This window comes from Pseudopipra pipra, chromosome 5 (assembly GCF_036250125.1).
Source record: "Pseudopipra pipra isolate bDixPip1 chromosome 5, bDixPip1.hap1, whole genome shotgun sequence".
Classification (NCBI taxonomy): domain Eukaryota; kingdom Metazoa; phylum Chordata; class Aves; order Passeriformes; family Pipridae; genus Pseudopipra; species Pseudopipra pipra.
In genome coordinates this window covers 30,033,555-30,052,209 of record NC_087553.1, presented here as the reverse complement: position 1 = coordinate 30,052,209, position 18,655 = coordinate 30,033,555, and the positions used below count along the sequence as shown (strand labels likewise).

Genomic DNA, 18,655 nt, shown 5'->3' with positions numbered 1-18,655 from the left:
AAAAAAAAAATATGACTCACATTCTATGCCAAAAAATCAAGGCATTTGTTATATGTGCTTCACACTTTAAAAAAAAGGTACAAAATTTATTAACTAATCCATTCTGTCAGTCACCCTACTTTGGGCACACTATGATCAATAGAGTCATACACATACTTTAGTGGCACAATTTGGAAAAGTACAGTTTAAAAAAGGTGCAAACAGTTCTCAGATTATCTCCTTATATAGCTGTAATTTGCAAACACCAGCTTCAGAGGCACCCGAGGATGTCTCTCACCACAGGCAGCCTCCCATGATCACAGGAGCCATCTTCAATGAGACCGTTTGTTGACAATTCCTTAGATCCTTGGAAAGTTCAACATAAACACACATGCATGCTTCAGATGTTTCCACACTCATCATAGCAAAGCCACATAAAAAAAAAAAAAAAGACAGAGAAAGAGTCTCAGTTTAAACGTCTCCAAGAAAACTGGTGCCCACAGTGGGACAGCTCAGTCCCCAAACAGCATGGCACAGCTGCCATCGCGACAAGCAGACAGGTACTCGGATTGCAAATAATAAGGAATACTACCCGGGATCACTAGTGAGCTCCTATGGAAGTTTTAAGAAAATACATAACAAGATTAGTGATCAGCAAGATTAATAAAGGCATCAATTATTGTACTTTTTGCATGAGTTACATTTTGCTGCAATACCTCAGCTCCATGATCATCCTGAAGAAGCCAACATCAGCACATTTCCTTTCACAAACCAGTCTAGAAAGCATAAAGATGAACTTCATATCACTCCAGATGCATCTGCAGTGTAACCCATCATATATTCACCTATCATTTGAACTTCAGATTCTCTGAATAGCAATGACTGTCTACCATTGGAGCTAAAAAAATATCTCCCTCATTGTCCTCTTCATGTCCCCCTGCTTTTCATTTCTCCTTCAGGTATACTGGACCATTAAGCAGCAAATGAGAATGAACTGCAGCCTAGACCCTATTTTACCTATCCCAAAAGAGGTGCCAAAAGGAGGTGATGTCAATGTAGCAGAATATAATCCAAGAGGATACAAGGGCACAGTCTTGAACATTGGTACTGGAAAGTGAAACACTGGGGGAAAACCAGAGATTTAACCCTTGCCTGGAAACTTACACAAGGGAAGCAGTCCCTGCATTGGTTCTTCCTGTCATCATCAAAAACTGTCTCACAGAATAGGTAAAGAGAATTTATTCATAAGCATACTTCACAGCACAATTTTAGAAAGCATGGTCTAAAAAAAGCCACAAACAGCTCTCAGATTATCCTCTTACAGAAATGTATGGCAGAATTTACACCATTTTGCCTTCCCTTATCATTAATTCTTGTTTCATAGGGAGAGCTGCAATGATCACAGACCAACACTTTTGGAAAGAACTCCTGGCATAAAACAGGACCAGCAAAATATGGCACCCATTTACAGTCAAGACCTGCTGTTCTAACTTCTCTCAGTTCACAAAACAGTCCCTAATGGGGAAGGACAGCAGAATCAGAAGAAAAAGAACACTGTACTTTCCAGTCGCACAAAAAAGAAAAACCACAACACAACTCCAGCACACAGTAAACAGATTTCTGGAAAACTATAAATAAAATGTGATAAAAATCTCAAACCAAACATTTCAAATAGGAAAGAGAAAACTTATACTAAGTAAGAACAAAACTTCCTATGAACATCCAGTTCAAACAAAATTGACTTTGCTTTGCCAGGGCTACCATGACATTCCAATGCATAAATAAGTCTGTTCACTAACATCAGAGTTAATGCACACAACTATCTGCATGGAGAGGAGCTGATGCAGCTTCCTAAGTAGTATGTCAGAAAACAGAAGATGAAATAGTTTGGTTCAGATCAACACAGACTAGATGTAGAGAATAACTGAGCTGCTAAGATTGACTTGTGCTCTTTTTTCCTCTAACTTTTTGCACTGATTAGGAGAAGAACTCCATGCAGTTGAAATCCCTAAGCCACAAGGCTCAGGTAGCAGCTATCAAAATGGCAGGTTTGGTAAAAACTCCTTTTATTTATTCGCATGCATCTGTAAGACTTCTTTAGCCCACTTCTGCTTGAGCAGAGCAGTTTTTCATAAGCATGGAGATATTTTAAAAGAAAATTAAAACTTGTATAAACTTAATATTTCTAAACAAAACTTACTGGATTCTATCATCTAATATAAAATCAGCATTGCTTAACCTAGATTCTGTCTAGTGCACTGAAACAACGTAGCTGCACATTTTTGTACATCTATTTGTTAACTTGTCTTTAACATTCGTTGACTGTCTTTAACTGGATCAAACATAAATGTTGGGTAAATGTGGCATATTACTATATAAAAACCAAAGTTAATATTTTGATTGCTTACTTTCAACACTTATTTTGTGCCGCCCAAAAATCTTTTTTACATCTACTGTTACATTAGAATGCAGTTGGAATATCACCACACCACAAAGCTTCACAAACACATTTCCTGAGCAAACGCTGAAAATAACCCACAGGAAAAGGCTGCTGTGGAACATATAAATGGGTCGTTCATCAATTCTCATGTCACATTTGACTCTCCATTCTACATCTGAGGTACTCTCTGGAGTTACATTTTGCTAATTTATACCACGATTGGCAAATAGAGACAGAGAGCACGTGTTGGAGGTGGGGGAGAAAGGCCAACATCAGTGACAAATACGCAGTGTTAACTTCGCTTCCTTCCCCCATCTTACGGAAAAGGAAATACAGATGAAGAATGCCAAAATTAGGAAAAACACAAACATGGAATAAAAGAGGAAAGAAAACGATAAAGAGTTGGAGATTAGTTGATGAAAGAGCGTGACACCGAGTTCCTGTTACCATACGCAGGGGGTTCAGAAGCAGGCTAAAGGACGCAGCAGCTTTACGTGCTGCTTTCCTTACTTCACGCTCCCCCACATCACACTAAGCCACCCTCCAGCTGAAGGCAAGAGCTGACATGTTGAGCTGAGGAAACGTCATTGGGAGGAAGGACGAGGACATCCTTGTATTGTACCGGGGGAACGATGGGAAGAACAGAGTTAGGACACTTTTGCCATCTGTGGTGAGCATTTCTTCAGTAGGAAACACAGGATAGCACAGTTTACCCTCAAAATGGCTCTTTTAATGCAAATGGACTGCATGTTCTTCAAGGTTAATGTGATGCAATTGTCTAGGCTGCATAAGACTATGACCAAAGTAGCCACCAAATCTTTCAGAGAGTGAGACGGATTCACCCAGCAGCTGGGCAGCACGTGCTGGCAGCGCCCGCCTCATCACTGCCAGGACCATCTCACTCCCTCTCATACACACAAGTACACCCAGCCCTAACTACATGCAGTAAAAAGAAAATGTCAAGAACTTAAATCACATCTATTTTTATGTAGCACTTGTAACATCACCTGACAAATTATAAGACTTTCATTATTGCACCTCCAACTCTGTCAGAATTTTCCCTATGTGCTCTGGTTGTATCAGCCTACTTCGCCCACCTCTTTCTTTTATCAAAATCAACAGGGAGCCCTTCAAAAGAGGGATGAAACAAACACCAATGACAGAAATTCTCTTTCATGACAATCTTGGAGATCTTCACAACTGTTTTCATTTCATAAGATCTTTTAAATCTTTTCATGACTGGATTGCATACTAGAATAATAGTATTGGAAAAATGCAGTTCTCCAAGTCCTTTCTCTCCCTCATTAAAGATGGAGAGGATCAGACCTCAGAATCTCTCCCACTGTCAAACGGATTAAATCAGTACATCTCAAAAAACATATTTGCATGAGAATGTGTGAAGATTCTATTAAAGCAAGAAAGTTCCTATTTATTCTGATTTTTAAGAAAATTTAAAAAAGGGGGGAAAGATGTCAGCATAGTTCTACCAGCTTGCTTTAGAAGATTTGAGTATTCTTCCAGAGTGCATATGTTCTTCTTATAGTATATGCATTTTATTTCAGGTTGTATAGCAGATTAAACTGTAAAGCTGTATAACCAAAAGCCACCCCAACACTAAGGAAAACTTCTCTTACTAGAAAAGCAGACCATGAAGACACTGATTCACATAAAGTTTCTTGGAAGGAAAGAAAAGAAAACCCACAACAGCCCATATGCTTTCCTGAGCAAAAAAAATCACTGCAAGTCTTTCATGTAGTTTCTACATGCTACCCTAGTAGTATAAAATAATTAACTTGACACTACATAATAGAGTAATTCTAGACATAAGGTTCCCAGCACCCGCATGCACCAAATTCCTTCCCAAGGTCCTTATGTCAAACATTGATATTCCCAAATAACAGTACTACTACCACTTCTCACCAACACTGATTTGTCTCACTGATTTGGACTCTAATTAGATGCACATAACAATTACAGAAGTTGTTTCCTCATAGTCTGTAAAAACAAAATGGCTTATTCCTTATATCCACTAGCCAGGAATTCCTTTGTCCATTCCCAGCTCCGGGACTGCCAGAGAGGCTCTGCATTCAGCCTCGCGGGGGACAGGAAGCAGAGATCTGAGCCATCTGACTCACTCTTTACTGACAAGCCCTCAGAGCTGGCAGAAGCCTACCAGCTGCACAACATACGTGGGAAAGGGAGGTAGGGAAGGGAGAAGAAAAAAGCAGGCTCAAGGAAGCAGAACGCAAAAAGAAAGCCAGTGATAGCACATGACTAAAGATAATGAAGCCTGATGGGAAACCTAAACAGCCTATTATCAAAGCTATTCCACTGAAACCTGATGGACAATTGCAAAGAAAGAAATTTATGTACAATTAAGGGTGGCAGAAGCCAGCTAGAAGTACAGGGGATGTTGAAGACAGGACAAGACCGCTGATGCAAGAGAAGGAACCTACCTTCCTCAGATCAGAAACTAATCCATTATAATCTTTAGGAAACAGATGAAATTCAAAAAAAAAAAAATCCACATACTTGGCCTCTACTCATCAAGAAATGACATTCTTCAATAAAATTCAGTAAAAAGTGGTTTTTAATGTATAACACCTCCAATACCTAAAATGTATTTTGTGCATTCAAATCTCAGCATAAGTGTTTGAACATTCTTTCTAAATGCTATTTAGACCCTGCAGTATTTTATTAATTTAGTGTTTGTGAATGGAAATTTTGCAATTGCAAAAAAACCCCTTCCTAAATACAGCCAATCCCTAAACAACACCATATTTATCTGGTGCAATACTGCTCATCAGAAGCATGTCTCAACCCTAACAAAGTTCAGTATATCAAAGAGGAATATGTATCAAAGCAAAGTGCTTAACCACACAGCTTTCAATATGAAACACAATATTCCAGGAAGGCTTTCATGGACACTTAATTGACCTCTGGGGACTCAGTCACCAAAGCAGAATTTAGTATGGAAAACCAAACTTACATTTTGCACTGAGATGCTCATTTCTGGAAAACCAACAGATTATTCTAAATCAGCAGGTATGGGGAAAATAAGAAGTAATATTCAATTATACCACCATTAAGATTTTAAAGGATTGTTGTTACATGGTACTCCTCCCTCCCTCACCCTTTCCAAAGAAAAATTCTAGCCAGAAACACGATACAGCTATAAATTTTGTCAAAACCAATTAACAACATTTGCAACATCTTGAAGGAACACTGTCAAGAGTAGCCAGTAAATACAGTATGCTATTCCCGGAAGGGTGCAGGAGCAGACTCACTCAACCTGAAATACAATTCTCTTGCCTAGAACAATGTAACAAATACCAAAAGGAAGGCCACAAGATCCAAAAAAGTTTAAGTTTCTGTTTTCTGCAGCATGACAGATGTTCCTAGGCACATTCATTGTTCCTTTGCATCTTTAGATTACTGGACAATGTACGTTAAATGTTACTTTTAGTTTGTAAGGAACATTTTGCTGTCCTCTTCAATAAAAAGTTTTTCACTAAAACTAGAATAACCATAAATATTATGAATAGAATAATGCATAAATATTTTTCTTTCATTAGGAAGTTTTAAAAGAATGGTGTTACTTCAAAGCAGAATCATTACAACTACTGGTCTCTGACAACATTAAAATGAATTGTGGTGGTACCAGCATCACTGACTTTTCACCTCACTTTTCATGCCCAAACCATTCTTTTCTAAAAAAAAAAAAAAAAAAAAAACACAAACCAAAACCAAACCAAAAAGCACAAAACACACCAGACCCAAAGAGCTGCCTTCCATGTTGTTATCTGTGACTGGATAGTGATATCTAAAACCTCTTTTACATTTACCAGTACTTTTTCTATCCCATAGCATCTAGTCTTCACTCACTTTGTTTGAAGAGTCCTCATAGTAACACATTCACATAAATTTTCCATTTTAAATTTTCAGTCAAACAGGTAGGCTAGGGCAAAATAAACCATCTTTAAAAACCATTTCAAAAGACTTTCTTTTTGTATAGTGGAAACAAAACATGGATTATCCGCTCCCAAGGTACTATCATTACTCACTTTGAGAATATTCTCCTGAACTACTTAACAAACTAAACCCACCTGTCTCCTGTCAGCAGTGCCTGTCCCACCTTGGTGGTTCACACAACCTATCAGGACCCTGGGCTCTCTTCCTTTCAAAGCCAAGCCCATCTCCAGTAGAAAGGAGGCTGACATCAAATAACTCAGAAATCAAGTGGTAAGTAAAAACTGATACCTACCATTAACTACTCAGGCCTGCCATTTGCATTTAAACCCCTGCGGGAAGGCCCAAGCAAACAAATCATATCTGAATTAAATAAGACATACGAAGTTCAGGTAAGAGTGTCAGAAGCCATTACCATTCTCCATTAAAGCATACTGGTTTCATGAGAATGGGATCATGAGGAAATTTGTTAGTAACCACAAAAACACTGAGTACATTATGAAAACTTTATTTCTTCCTCCAGCAAGAAATGTAACATGAGGCAAAGACACCACTGAACTCTTCTGGTAATGGCAAGCCTGGCATTCAGACTTAATATCCTGATTATGTGCTATTACGACTAGAAGCGCAGGCAATTGGTCTGAATTTCTCAGAAGAACAATCTCATTTGTGCATTGGCTTTAATCATAACATAATTTGCTTTGAAATCCCCATTAGCAGTGCATTACAGGAATTTTATGTGCCATGATCTATGAAAAAGAGCTAAGTGCGTGTTCTGACAGGCTGGGGAAAATGCAAGCAGCTATTATTTCAATAACAACAGCAGCACTGTTTCTCTAACATTTACCTGGCCCAGAAAATGATAAAAGGCTCTTACAGAACTATGCAGAAAGGGTAAGACAACTTTGATAAAGAAGCTTCAAAGGACTTGAGATAACAATGGATGGGAAAGCTGGAGAAGCTGCTTGCCTGGTTGTGTTTGGGCGAGGACCCTTACACCCCCCCAGGGTAGAGCCAAAATGAATACTAGTCCCTGCTCTTCCAGCAGCAGCTGATTTGGGTCTGGAGACCACTGTATTCTTGTGTCACCCATTTTTCCTAAGGATTTCTTTGTTCCCTAAGATCTATTGAAGTAACTGCATACATTAATTATTTCCTAAGGTAGTTTCAACTATGTAATTTAGTTTAAAATAAACACCTAAATGGCTCTGGTTATGGTTTTCTATGTGTGCTTTTTAAAGAAAAACACAACACAAACCCAGTTGTGCCAAGGATATCCAGCTTATGGAGCAGCAGGTTCAGATGTGACAGGGAGACCACTTAAATCCTCATATCACCATTGGTACAGGGGGAAAGTTTTTGTGGCGAGGGAATAACTATAAATCTCACACACTCAGCCAGGTAAGAAAACTATGGAATTTCACTAAAGGAGCAACTGCAATCTCATGTCTACCATGCTTAATACAGCAAAACTATCCTGTTCCTTAAAGCAAAGACAGTTATTCTCACCTGGATTCAGAACCACATAACACAAAGCAAAATAGATCACATAAACACATAAAATACGTCCTTATTTAAATTTGGTCTCACCCTTCCTAGGTACACCAAATCAAGTGAATTCCAAGAGAGCATGATCAAAATCCCTGAAAGATATCCAAATATTGGATTTAAACAAAAAGCATATATTCAGTCACGAATTTAAAGTATACCAAAGACAAACCCAAGAAATACCCTGCTATAAACAAGAAAAATACTGAACAACCACATGAATAAATAATGGGGAGCCCATAACCTGAAATCCTACTTTCCATGATAAGGCTTCATGCTTTCCATCAAACAGTCCCATGTTAATAATATTAACTCTAAAAACAATTATTAACATGTGTTTGCTATACATACATCCAAAATGAAACATGGCTTAGTAACTCTCAGTGACAAAATGAAGTTAAGTGTGACTATCTTAAGCTGTTTCATTTATTCCTGTCATTATGCACAGTGTAAAGAAGTTTACTGAGGACTTTGAAATATATAGGCCATGTATTTCATTCAAATCCTTGTTGCTGCTTTGAGACAAATTTTTAGGATCTCTAAGACAAACTGATTGGCTGAAGTTAAAAAATTGAATTATACCATATTGAGTCAAAACAACACTTCACCTGTTATCACACTGATGGACAAACTAAGTGATGTTATTTAGGGAGAACATACAAGCCCAACCACTCTCTGTGGCCCATTCCTCTTCCCAAAATCCACAGTCACAGGAATACAAATATTAAAAGATCTGTTCCTGCCTATTCCATTTAGGACCCATTTTGGACATAGAATCACACAATCATTAAGGCTGGAAAAGACATCAAAGATCATTAAGTCCAACCATTAACCCAGCATTGCCATGTTCACTGCTAAACCATGTCTCTTGAGTGCCACATCTAGACGTTTCTGGAACGCTTCCAGAGACACCGATTCCACCTCTTTCCTGGGCATCCTGTTCCAATGCCTGACCACCCTTTCAGTGAAGGAATTTTTCCTGATATCCAATCTAAACCTCCCCTGGTGTAATAGGAGGACGTTCCCTCATATTTATGAATTTGTCCAATCCCTTTTTAAATCTGTTGGTATTATCTGTCTCTACCACCTTCTGAGACAAAGAAGCACAGCAGCAACCTGCAGACTTACCAAACCCCATCACACTAATACCCTGTATGAGTCACACAGAAATCGTGCTTCACTACCACCTTTGCTAGGAGCAGACAGATACAGAAGGCTCACTATATTCAGGAAGAGGCAGTAGCTTCTGTTATACCCAAAAAAGCTTTCAAGACCTGACGAAGAATTTACATACCCAAAAGCTTGTCTGTTTTTCCCAGCTCTATCAACTGACCTAAAAATATATTCATTCTCCCTATAAACCTAGCAACTATGTACTCTATGGACGCTTATTTCAGTTCATCTTGAGACCAGTAAGGTTCATTCCTCCCCATTGAAGGGGATATAAATACATGACTGTATCTGATTTGCTTTAATTAAATCTGAAAAAGCACATAAGTAAGTTTTCCAAGTTTTGAGGAACATATGAGGAATAATTAGATTACTTTTCCTCTTGACTCTTTGTCAAGTGCAAGCAGTTTTCCAAACAACAAAAGTATACAGAAAGATATACAGCAACAACTGTCCTGCTGATATTTAACGAAAAGGGTACAGCCTCCCAAGTCATCATTTAACCATATTTACAACCAACAGAGTTACAATGGAGTTGTTTAACTCCCCTTTGCTTTTTGTTTTACCTGTCAAGTCTCCAACGCCTGTTTGTAGCTTCGCTAAGTTCCTCAGCCTCATAGAAGCCAGTGCTCTGGTCTTCCACGCTGCTGGAGTTCTGCCATTCAGAACAGAGATTTCTCCTAGCACCCACAGCAAAAGGCAAGTTCTCATACTCAGGTATTTCCTCATAGTGACGCACATTCTCATACTCTGGAGCACAGGTGCTGGTTACAGAATTCAAACGCGTTTGTGCCAGATTCTCCCCCAAAAGTAAATGCCTATCTAAAGACTCCAGCCTTTGGTTATTGCGCATCTCAGGTTGACTCCTGTTTCTCTGCCTCTTCTTCTGTAGCGCCGGACTACTTATTTCTACAGAATGCGCCTTGGCAGATTTCGCTTTCCTTTCACTGCCTACAGACGCTATATTCCTGTTGTTACCACTTCCATAGCCGTCCCCAGTGGAAAGGTTGGCAATAGCACTATCCACTGACTGGCTGCCTTTAGACAGAAATTTTTGGAAGTCACTTTTCATTAAGCAAACTGATAGTTTCATGTTCAGAAACTTTTTCAAGCTACTTTTCTTCTGATGGTCTTTGCAGGGCTTGTCTGTCCTGTCCATGTCCACAGCAGAGAGAGACTTGGCCCTAGGCTTTGTCACAACAGTGAAGTGGTTGAAGCTGTTAGCAATGTTAGCAGTTTTTAATGATTCAGAATTTCCTGGAAATGGAAGAATAGGATGAGGTAACTTCCAAACGGGTTTCTCAGAACGTTTGGGTATATCACAGGATGACAGCGCACCTTGCTCCTTGGCTCGTGGATGTGTGAAGTGAGATCCTTCCAGAACACTGTTTGATTTGTTCTCACTGGAGGTGTAGGAACTTTTGTCCACAAGCTCTGCTGAGGCAGCTTTTTTCAGAAGGCCAGCAGCTGGAAGACTGTGCCTCTGTGGTTTCTTAGGAACAACTTTTGGAGAATTCTCATCCTTTATTTTAACTTCTTTATTTTCCAAGTTTTGTGGGGATATGTGGAGGCTACTGGAAGCAGATGAGTGCTGACTGCAAGTCAATTTGAGCTGCTTTGGCAAACTCATGGACAAAGTATCAGACCTGACAAAGTTAGTCCTTTTGTCCACAGCATCTGGCATACTGCTGTCATCTGTTACCTCATCCATTGAGTTAACTAACTTATGGTCTGTATCTAAAGAGCATTCAACAATTCCCACTAAATCAGAACTTTTGTGTAACAACTGAGACAAAAGATTTTGTGAAGCTGAATCTTCCACAGCAGATTCCTTCACATGATGCATTTTGTCTGTATTGCTTCGAGTTATCTCACATTTTTCAAGATGAAGCACTTCTGTATTATTGTTATAACAAACACTTTGACCAAGGACATTAATTTTTGCTGGGTTTTTAAAGCTTTGGTCCACAAGCCCATAGGAATCTTTCTCTGAATTAGATGGTTCCTTTGTTCCTTCTCCTGTGGTGTCTATGCCATCCTGACGGACCAGACATGCGGCACGTGGCTTTCTTGGCTTAGGGATAGGAAGCACTTTTGAGCTCGAGAGTGAAGATGTTTCAGGGGAAGCTTTATTAGCACCTGCTTTCATCCCTACTTCACCCGAAAACATACTATTGCTACTTAAATTTTCATTTTCTAAGATTTCCTGGTCCAATGGGCAATAACAACTGTGGTTATTTTCAGTCAAACTAGGACAAATTTCAGACATCTGAAACTCATCAGCAATGATCTTACTATCAGTATTTTGTTGCTTCCCTTTAGCTACCTCAGAAGATGATGAAGACTGTACAAGTTCCATAAACTCTATTTTAAAAACCTTCTTGGAACTGCTACCATCCCCTTTGTCAAGTTTGTCTGCATGCCTATCCCTTACAGGACTGCTGTTAGGAAATACACCATGAGTTAGGACATCCTTAAGCTTCTCTTCCGAAATGCTGGCTTTCAAAACCACCCGACTTCTATTTCCCAGTTTTTCATTGTGACTATCGCCCAGAGATGCTGCATTTCTTTCAACAGCTTTGATGTTCTCTAAGTTTTCAAAGTGCTCAAGAATGATCTGAGTTTTACAGGTTTTCTCTCCACTTTCAAGTTTATGAAGGCATTCAAATTTGCAAGATGACACAGGTAGAATATATGTTGTGTTGCCAGTGCTCCCTTCCGAGGTTTCATTTTTATAGTTCAAGTGGTCTAGTGTTTGAGAAGAATCTTCCCTGTGCTCCTCAAAGCTTTTTGTGCTTTTTCGTTTAGACGATGGAGGTTTAACTTCAGGAATGGATGAGCTCTTGAGAACCTTTGGTTTTGGTGCAATTGTTGGCTTGGTTTTCCTTGCTGCTTGTATCACACCAGAAAGTACAACATCAGGCTTCGGTGCAACAGGTGGAGGTGTTGCTTTGTGTCCTACCACAAATTTTGGTTTGGGGGCCACTGGTGGCTTCTTAATTTCTAGGAAAAATGGAAAACAAAGACTTTAGTCACCACTGCCTACAAAACAACTTCACCTGCACTGCAGTATTATTGGAAGTTTTGTAATATTAACTTGTGATCTACAAGATCTCATCGTGTGTATAAATACATTTTTCCTCTTAAAAGCATACCTCCCTCCCCTAACACCACTTTTTTACTAGTTGCCTTTCTTTGTTTGAATAGGCACAACAAAGAGTGGTAGGAAAAGTCTTCAAAGGTAAGTTTTTGTTAACAAATAGTTTAACTTAATATTAAGTGTATGTCCTTGCTCAGATGCTAAAGTACGATGCTAAATAAAAACAGAGCAGATTAGCCTGGTTTTGCAGTTTGAACTATTATAGTATCATTTTTAAACGGTGTAAGTATATTAAGTGCCACACGTATAATAAGCCATGAAGATAATGGGACAGCTAGGCTAAGTACCAGGGCAGTTCTGTCCCTTCCCCCACAACCTTTGGAAATGTGTAACCTAAAATTCCTCTTTTCCTTCCTCTTCTCTTTAAACAATATTGAGGTGGATTACTCTACCAGTTGCAAAACCAACAGTTCAGTGAAATGAGTCTGTGGTGTGAAGTTAATGCAGTAATTTGGAGCAAGTCACTATTTTTCTCTTGTAAAACGCTATTTCAATACCATTTATGAAATTACTCTTCCCAACATGTTACTGTCTGACCTAGAAGCAGTCACCACTGCTATGACTTACCACCCACTTGATAGCACAAGATGACAAACCCTGAGGAGAGCATACAGCAGGAAAAGGAGCTAATGAGGAACTTGTAGATTGTGGATGTTTGATCCTGTTGTTTGTTTTGAGTGGTTTGGAGATTTTTTTGTTTATTTTGTGGTTGCCTTTTTTTAAGGTATGTCTGAAACATTTTAATATTGCAGGAGGTTATTTATGACCAATTCATTTCCACATGCTGGAATAATTTCAGATTTCTAAGTGCTTTCAGTGATTTTTTTATATATGCAAATTGATTTATAAAGTAAACGAGTTTCTCACGCTGTTTATGTATTACCTCTGTACTTATTACCTTTGTTTTGAATAATATTTTGGTATACTTTCAGGAAGTGATACATACGTTAAATAAAACCCTCAAGAAAACACACTAGTTAATGTTTCACATGCAAAGAGATAGGGTAAGGTAAGATTTATTACTCCCTTTCAACTGTGGGTTTGGTGTTTGGTTGTGTTTCATCACCATTATTATTATTATTATTATTACAGATGTGCAACTGTATCCTAATCTCTAGCCTAGAAATATGAGAATCAAGCTTCAAAGTTTTCAGGCTGAGTCCTTTTCTGGTTGCAGTTTGTTTTGTGAGGTTTTTTGTTTTGTTTTAAGCAATCCAAATGATTTAAAAAAAAGAAAATAAAACAAGGCAGATGCCCTCAGTTGCAAGTATTTCCCAAACAGTAAGCCAGTAGGCAGCCAGAAACAATGTCTCTACTATAGAAACAGGAAACCCGTGTTTTTCTAGAACGTTGATCATTAGATGGTATCCAGACTGACTTCGCTTACACTCAGAACAGCTGTCCTTGATGCCATTATATTAGCAAAAAGGTAAACCTGATGGCAGAGAAAACATTTGAGGGATTTTGCAAGAGGGAGCCCAGAATTTCTTTCCAAAGATACAGCTCCTTATGGCCACTGACAACAGTGACCCAACTACCAGCTACTGCCGAGGCTATACTACCTTCTGCTTCCCATGTAAAGACAGGTTTCCCACAGAGAGGAGAGTCAACAATTTGCTAGGGGGAAAAAAAAATTAACCCTTTGGACGGGTAAACACTGATCTCAAACAGCAGAAGAGAACTGTACACTCACTTTCAGACAAGGCAACTGCCTATTCAGTTGGAGAAGGAAGTGATGGCAGTAAAAAACAAGGAAAGGATGCCCAGTTTGTCACAGAACAGAACACAGCAGTAGACCTGGGCCACATTCAGTAATATTTATTAAGCTATTAAAGCTCCCTGAACACAGGAGAGAGACAGCTTGATTTGGAATCCTTCCTGATGTGAGAGGAACAGATTGAAGACTCAGGAGATTAAACATTGGCTAGGTAAGTGATATCCTGTGGATTATTTGTCCCGCTCTGCAAACTGAGGTCCATAAATCTTCTAAGTTTCACTCAGTAGTGGGACTACCTAACATTTTGGATAGCAACCAAACTAACTCACTCTGCAGGGCTCTCAACTAGTATTTACTATGGAGGACACTCAGAAGTTATGACATGACACCACTACCTGAATATAAGACTTAAAACTAAAACGTGAAAATATACAGGAATGTGAAGAAAACAAACCCGTTGTTCATATGCCAATGGCAGAAACCTGGATAATGAACAGAGCAAGAAAAATTCACTTCTGATAATAAGCACAATTCAATACGATTTCTGAAGCCTACTAGAATTCCTTAAATTACTTCAATGTTAAAAAGCATTGGGACAGACAGAAGAGACCGGCAAATTGTGTGGTATAATAAAGACACCACTGTCTGCTTTAAAGTGATTGCACATTTCATCTAGAGTAGATATGGCTCAATGTATTAACAGGCACATTACAGTCTCGGTATCAATACAGATCTGCAGTCAACCACTCAATCAGAAAGGAATGTGATGAAGAGCCCTTTCAAACATAAATGTGACGTGAGAGAAAAGACTCCAAGAAGGGAATGCATACCAGTAGTTTTCCTCAGCAAAATATCTTTGAGTTTCAGAAAAATACAAGGGATGAACTACTTAGAAAAAAAATTACAGCAGCTAGGCAAGGGTTAAAGTATAGCAGATTTCTATTAGAAATCAAGAATTAAAGTTCAGTTGATTATAAACTAATTTAATTTGCCGTGTGTGGATAAAAAAACCCAGTTCTACATAACACAGTGCTTTAAAGGGACAATTTCTCATCCAGAATAGAAAGAAAACTAAGTAGGAGGCAACTCTTTATATATAAAGGTGTAAGAAATGACTAGAAGTCATATGAGAATGAGTTTTTGTTAAATGGCAAGCAAAAGCAAGCCCCTTTGGTGAAAAACAATAAATATAATCATGGAAACATATAGCAAATGCATGGAGTGGTGAGTTGTTTGGTCAGTGGGCTTTTTCCTGGTGCCTATGGAATGGTTCACTTAAGAACAGAGATGGCTGGATATGCTTGAGAGTAAAAATTGAAGAGAATTTGGAAATCAATGTAGATAGTTATTTTATGAGAGCTCCATGCAGGTCTGCAGCTAAGCAGAAAATAATCTTCTGATAAATATAAAAAGATGAAGGGAGCCAAAAATATTTCTGCACATAGCACATGCCAGACTGTTCGTGACATGCTATGTCACCTTCTGGCAATCTCAGAAATAACTATAGAAGTATCCAAGGTCTAAAAATTATGCCTCAAATCCTAAGAAAGCTCATCCAGCCTAATTCAACCAAGAATTTAAGAAGTAAGATGGTAATGGAATATATACTTATGTGAAAGATTTTTGATAACAGATGGCTAAAACACCTGATGAGTTCCCACAGCTGACCAGTGAAGTTTGACAAGTTCAAACTTGGAACAAAGTTCTAAAATCTTTATGAAACCTGAAGGGTAATCAACTACAGGAACATCTCACCTAGGGTTGTGGAGAAGCCACAAGCACTTACAGTCAACCTAAACTCACTTTCTGATATGTGTAGAAGTTTCAGAGGAAACTTTCACATTGGATTCTCTAGCTTGTCCTTCTCAGGAAAGTAGAGAATCACTAAGCTCTCCCCCCTCCAATCCTCACCCATTTCTCAGAGAGAATTCCTGCATCCAGGAATACCAGTAGTAAACCCAAATATAAGAGCAGAAACAAAATTTAATTTTCATAAACAGATTAAATGTTTAGGAGCCAGAGAAACTGTGAAGAGATATCCTCTGACTTGCTTGACTAAGCAAAGGAGGAAACCCATAAATAAAGTGACTAGTAATGCTCTCATCACCAACAGGAAATCTGCTACTCATCTAGGAACAGCCAACACCACACTCAGTGCTGAAGAAAAAAAAAAAAAAAGGAGCTTAAAAATATCAACACCCAACACCCTTAAAAAAAGTGGATTTAAAAGGGCATTATTTTTCTAACAATAAATAGCCATTAGAACCACCTATGCAAGTCAATGCATATACTCTGACTTCAGGTCACAGTACAGAAAATAGACATTTGCTCCTCTGGTGAATTATGTCCTCCAGCATGCTGAGGAAAAAGCAACACCCATTCTCATCCTGCTGAGCTCCTCTGCAACCGACACTTGATATTGCTTGACTGGTAAGTGTTCCTGCTCTTGCTTTGATTTGTTTTAGAGGAGGATGCAAACACCCTGAAGCAACTTCTGCTCTCAATCCTTTGGCCTTAAATTGTCCATTTCTGTTCTTCAGATTATAGGATTTGACAGCTGAGGACCTCACTTAAAAACAAAAACGCTCATGTGTCTTCCTTTACGCACTATCGTGAACAACCAGGAAAGCCAATAAGACAGTACAATCTTAAGCATTACTATTGCACAGCTTTAAATTCTTCACCTCAAATTTTTACCTCTTTTTATCTTTCCTGCTCAGCACAGGAATAGGGAGCAAAGATGATATATGAAGTTGAACCGAGGCAAAAAAATCAAATAGCACTATCTCTTTTAAAATAAACCCTACTATTGCTAAAGGAATATTTTTCCCATGTTATATTTATGCCCATACTTTTGAGATTATGTTAACAAAAATCTATACTTGGGAATAATAAAAGAGCAAGAACAAGTCATGTTCACCTGCATCTGTCCAAGAAACAGGGACAAGTGGTTCTGGACACTGTCATGATAACATAACTTAATATTCCTTTCCTTGCAATGCTCCAGGGGAACAGAGGCCCCTCTCCTGGTATTCAGGGTGCCCTATGGGATTATCTTGAGTCACCCAAGAGGTACAGCAGGCATGATCCTGCAACCCATCCCAAAGCAATATCCTTTCTGAATCACGAAACAGTAGAAAAGCAGTAAAACAACGAATCAGTGTGACACCAGATTTTGACAGCAGCTGAACCTAAGCTTAAGGTACAGGTACAAGTTACTCTGGGGTAGGGAAAGGTGTGAGTTTAACAAATCAGCTACTTTATAGAAGGTGGCCATATGTATACTCTTATCTTACCACACAGTAAATAAGGCACTTTATTCCTTTTGACCTACAAGGTGACATCTATTTCACATACTACCTCACATATCTCTTGCACAGGTGCTAGGAAAAGGGCTTGAAGCAGTTACCACTCAGCAGCTGGCCTAAGGCAAATGTAGGTATTGGCTTTCTCATGGCACCTTGTTTACATATGCATACTGTATTCTCAGAGATAGGACATCACATCCCTAGGCTACATATGAAAATAATACAATGCCCAGAAGGTAATGCGCCAAGGAATCGATGTGTTGGTTTTTTCTTACATGAAGGAAGAGCTTGCTCCAACAGCCAACTTACTGATCCTGAGACTACTGGCATAAAACACTACAACTCACAGACAAGAATGCCAATCTGGCTTCTAAAGAGCATGTAGGAGGAGAGGTAACTACTGCTATACGTTTGGGATACACCAAGACATTATTGCAATAGCATTTAATGCACTGCACAGAGAAACAGTATTTTAAAACTCCTATTCTCCAGCAGCCTGAATGTTAATGACTTGTTACAAGGCTTTTCAGTTTAATTACTTTGCTTTCAGATACAGAAAGAAAGTTTCATTAGGTAAACACCTCAGAAAGCATTGTGAGATCATTCACTTATTTCCTGCAAATGTATATTTATTTTTTCATTATAGAGAGGGTCTGATTTTCTCAGGTGCCATAATGCTCAAAAAAACAAAAAAAGGAATGAGTCATGACATCCTGGAAGATAATACATGTAGTTTGTAAAATACAAGGGAAAACTATCGTTTCTAAGCCACTACAGCTGTAGAAAACATCCTAAATAAACTGCAGAAGGAAAACATCAATTTCAAAATCTCAGATTGTTCACTGACTTATTGAAAGTCAGGGATAACTTTAGAGTAAGGACAAGAGATGAATAAACAACCTTTCCAGATCTCTGTGGAGACAGAGTTGAGTAACTCTAACAAGACTTGACATATTTGAGGGTTAAAGGGACATTAAACCCTGGAGGCCTCATTTTTTTCAATCCTTGAAAGCAATGAAGTTCGATTGGAAAAGTCATGTTGATTTTGTTTATTCTGTTCTTGCTATGTTTTTTCCATTTGAACTACATTTCTGACATTAACATACACTACATTTTTCTCATTGTTGTTGTCAAATCCAATTTCAAGCCTAAGCTATACATTCTGCCCACATTAAATAAGCTGTACAGATCACATATAAGGACTGTTTCTTCAGCAAGAAATAATAAATGTCAAACTCATAACTCTGAGCTTTTGTTTTTTTCCTTTTAAAGGCAAAGAACATACTTGAAGACAGCATAATAGTTTCAGGCAGAAAATGAGTAAATGTACATTCATTGACATCGTAGAATATTGACATATAGAA

The 18,655-nt window shown here is 38.5% G+C and overlaps 1 protein-coding gene across 2 annotated transcripts in view; it reads right to left on the bottom strand.

Moving 5' to 3' along the window:
- FGD6 (FYVE, RhoGEF and PH domain containing 6) overlaps nt 1-18,655 on the bottom strand; it is a 72,157-nt gene that overhangs the window by 50,707 nt on the left and 2,795 nt on the right. For both annotated transcript variants that reach the window (XR_010430719.1, XM_064655424.1), the window contains exon 2: nt 9,673-12,109. Coding sequence is in view for 1 of the 2 variants with exons in the window: in XM_064655424.1 (XP_064511494.1) it covers nt 9,673-12,109 (2,437 nt within the window). In the remaining variant the exon portion in view is untranslated. The remainder of the gene's footprint in view (nt 1-9,672; nt 12,110-18,655) is intronic.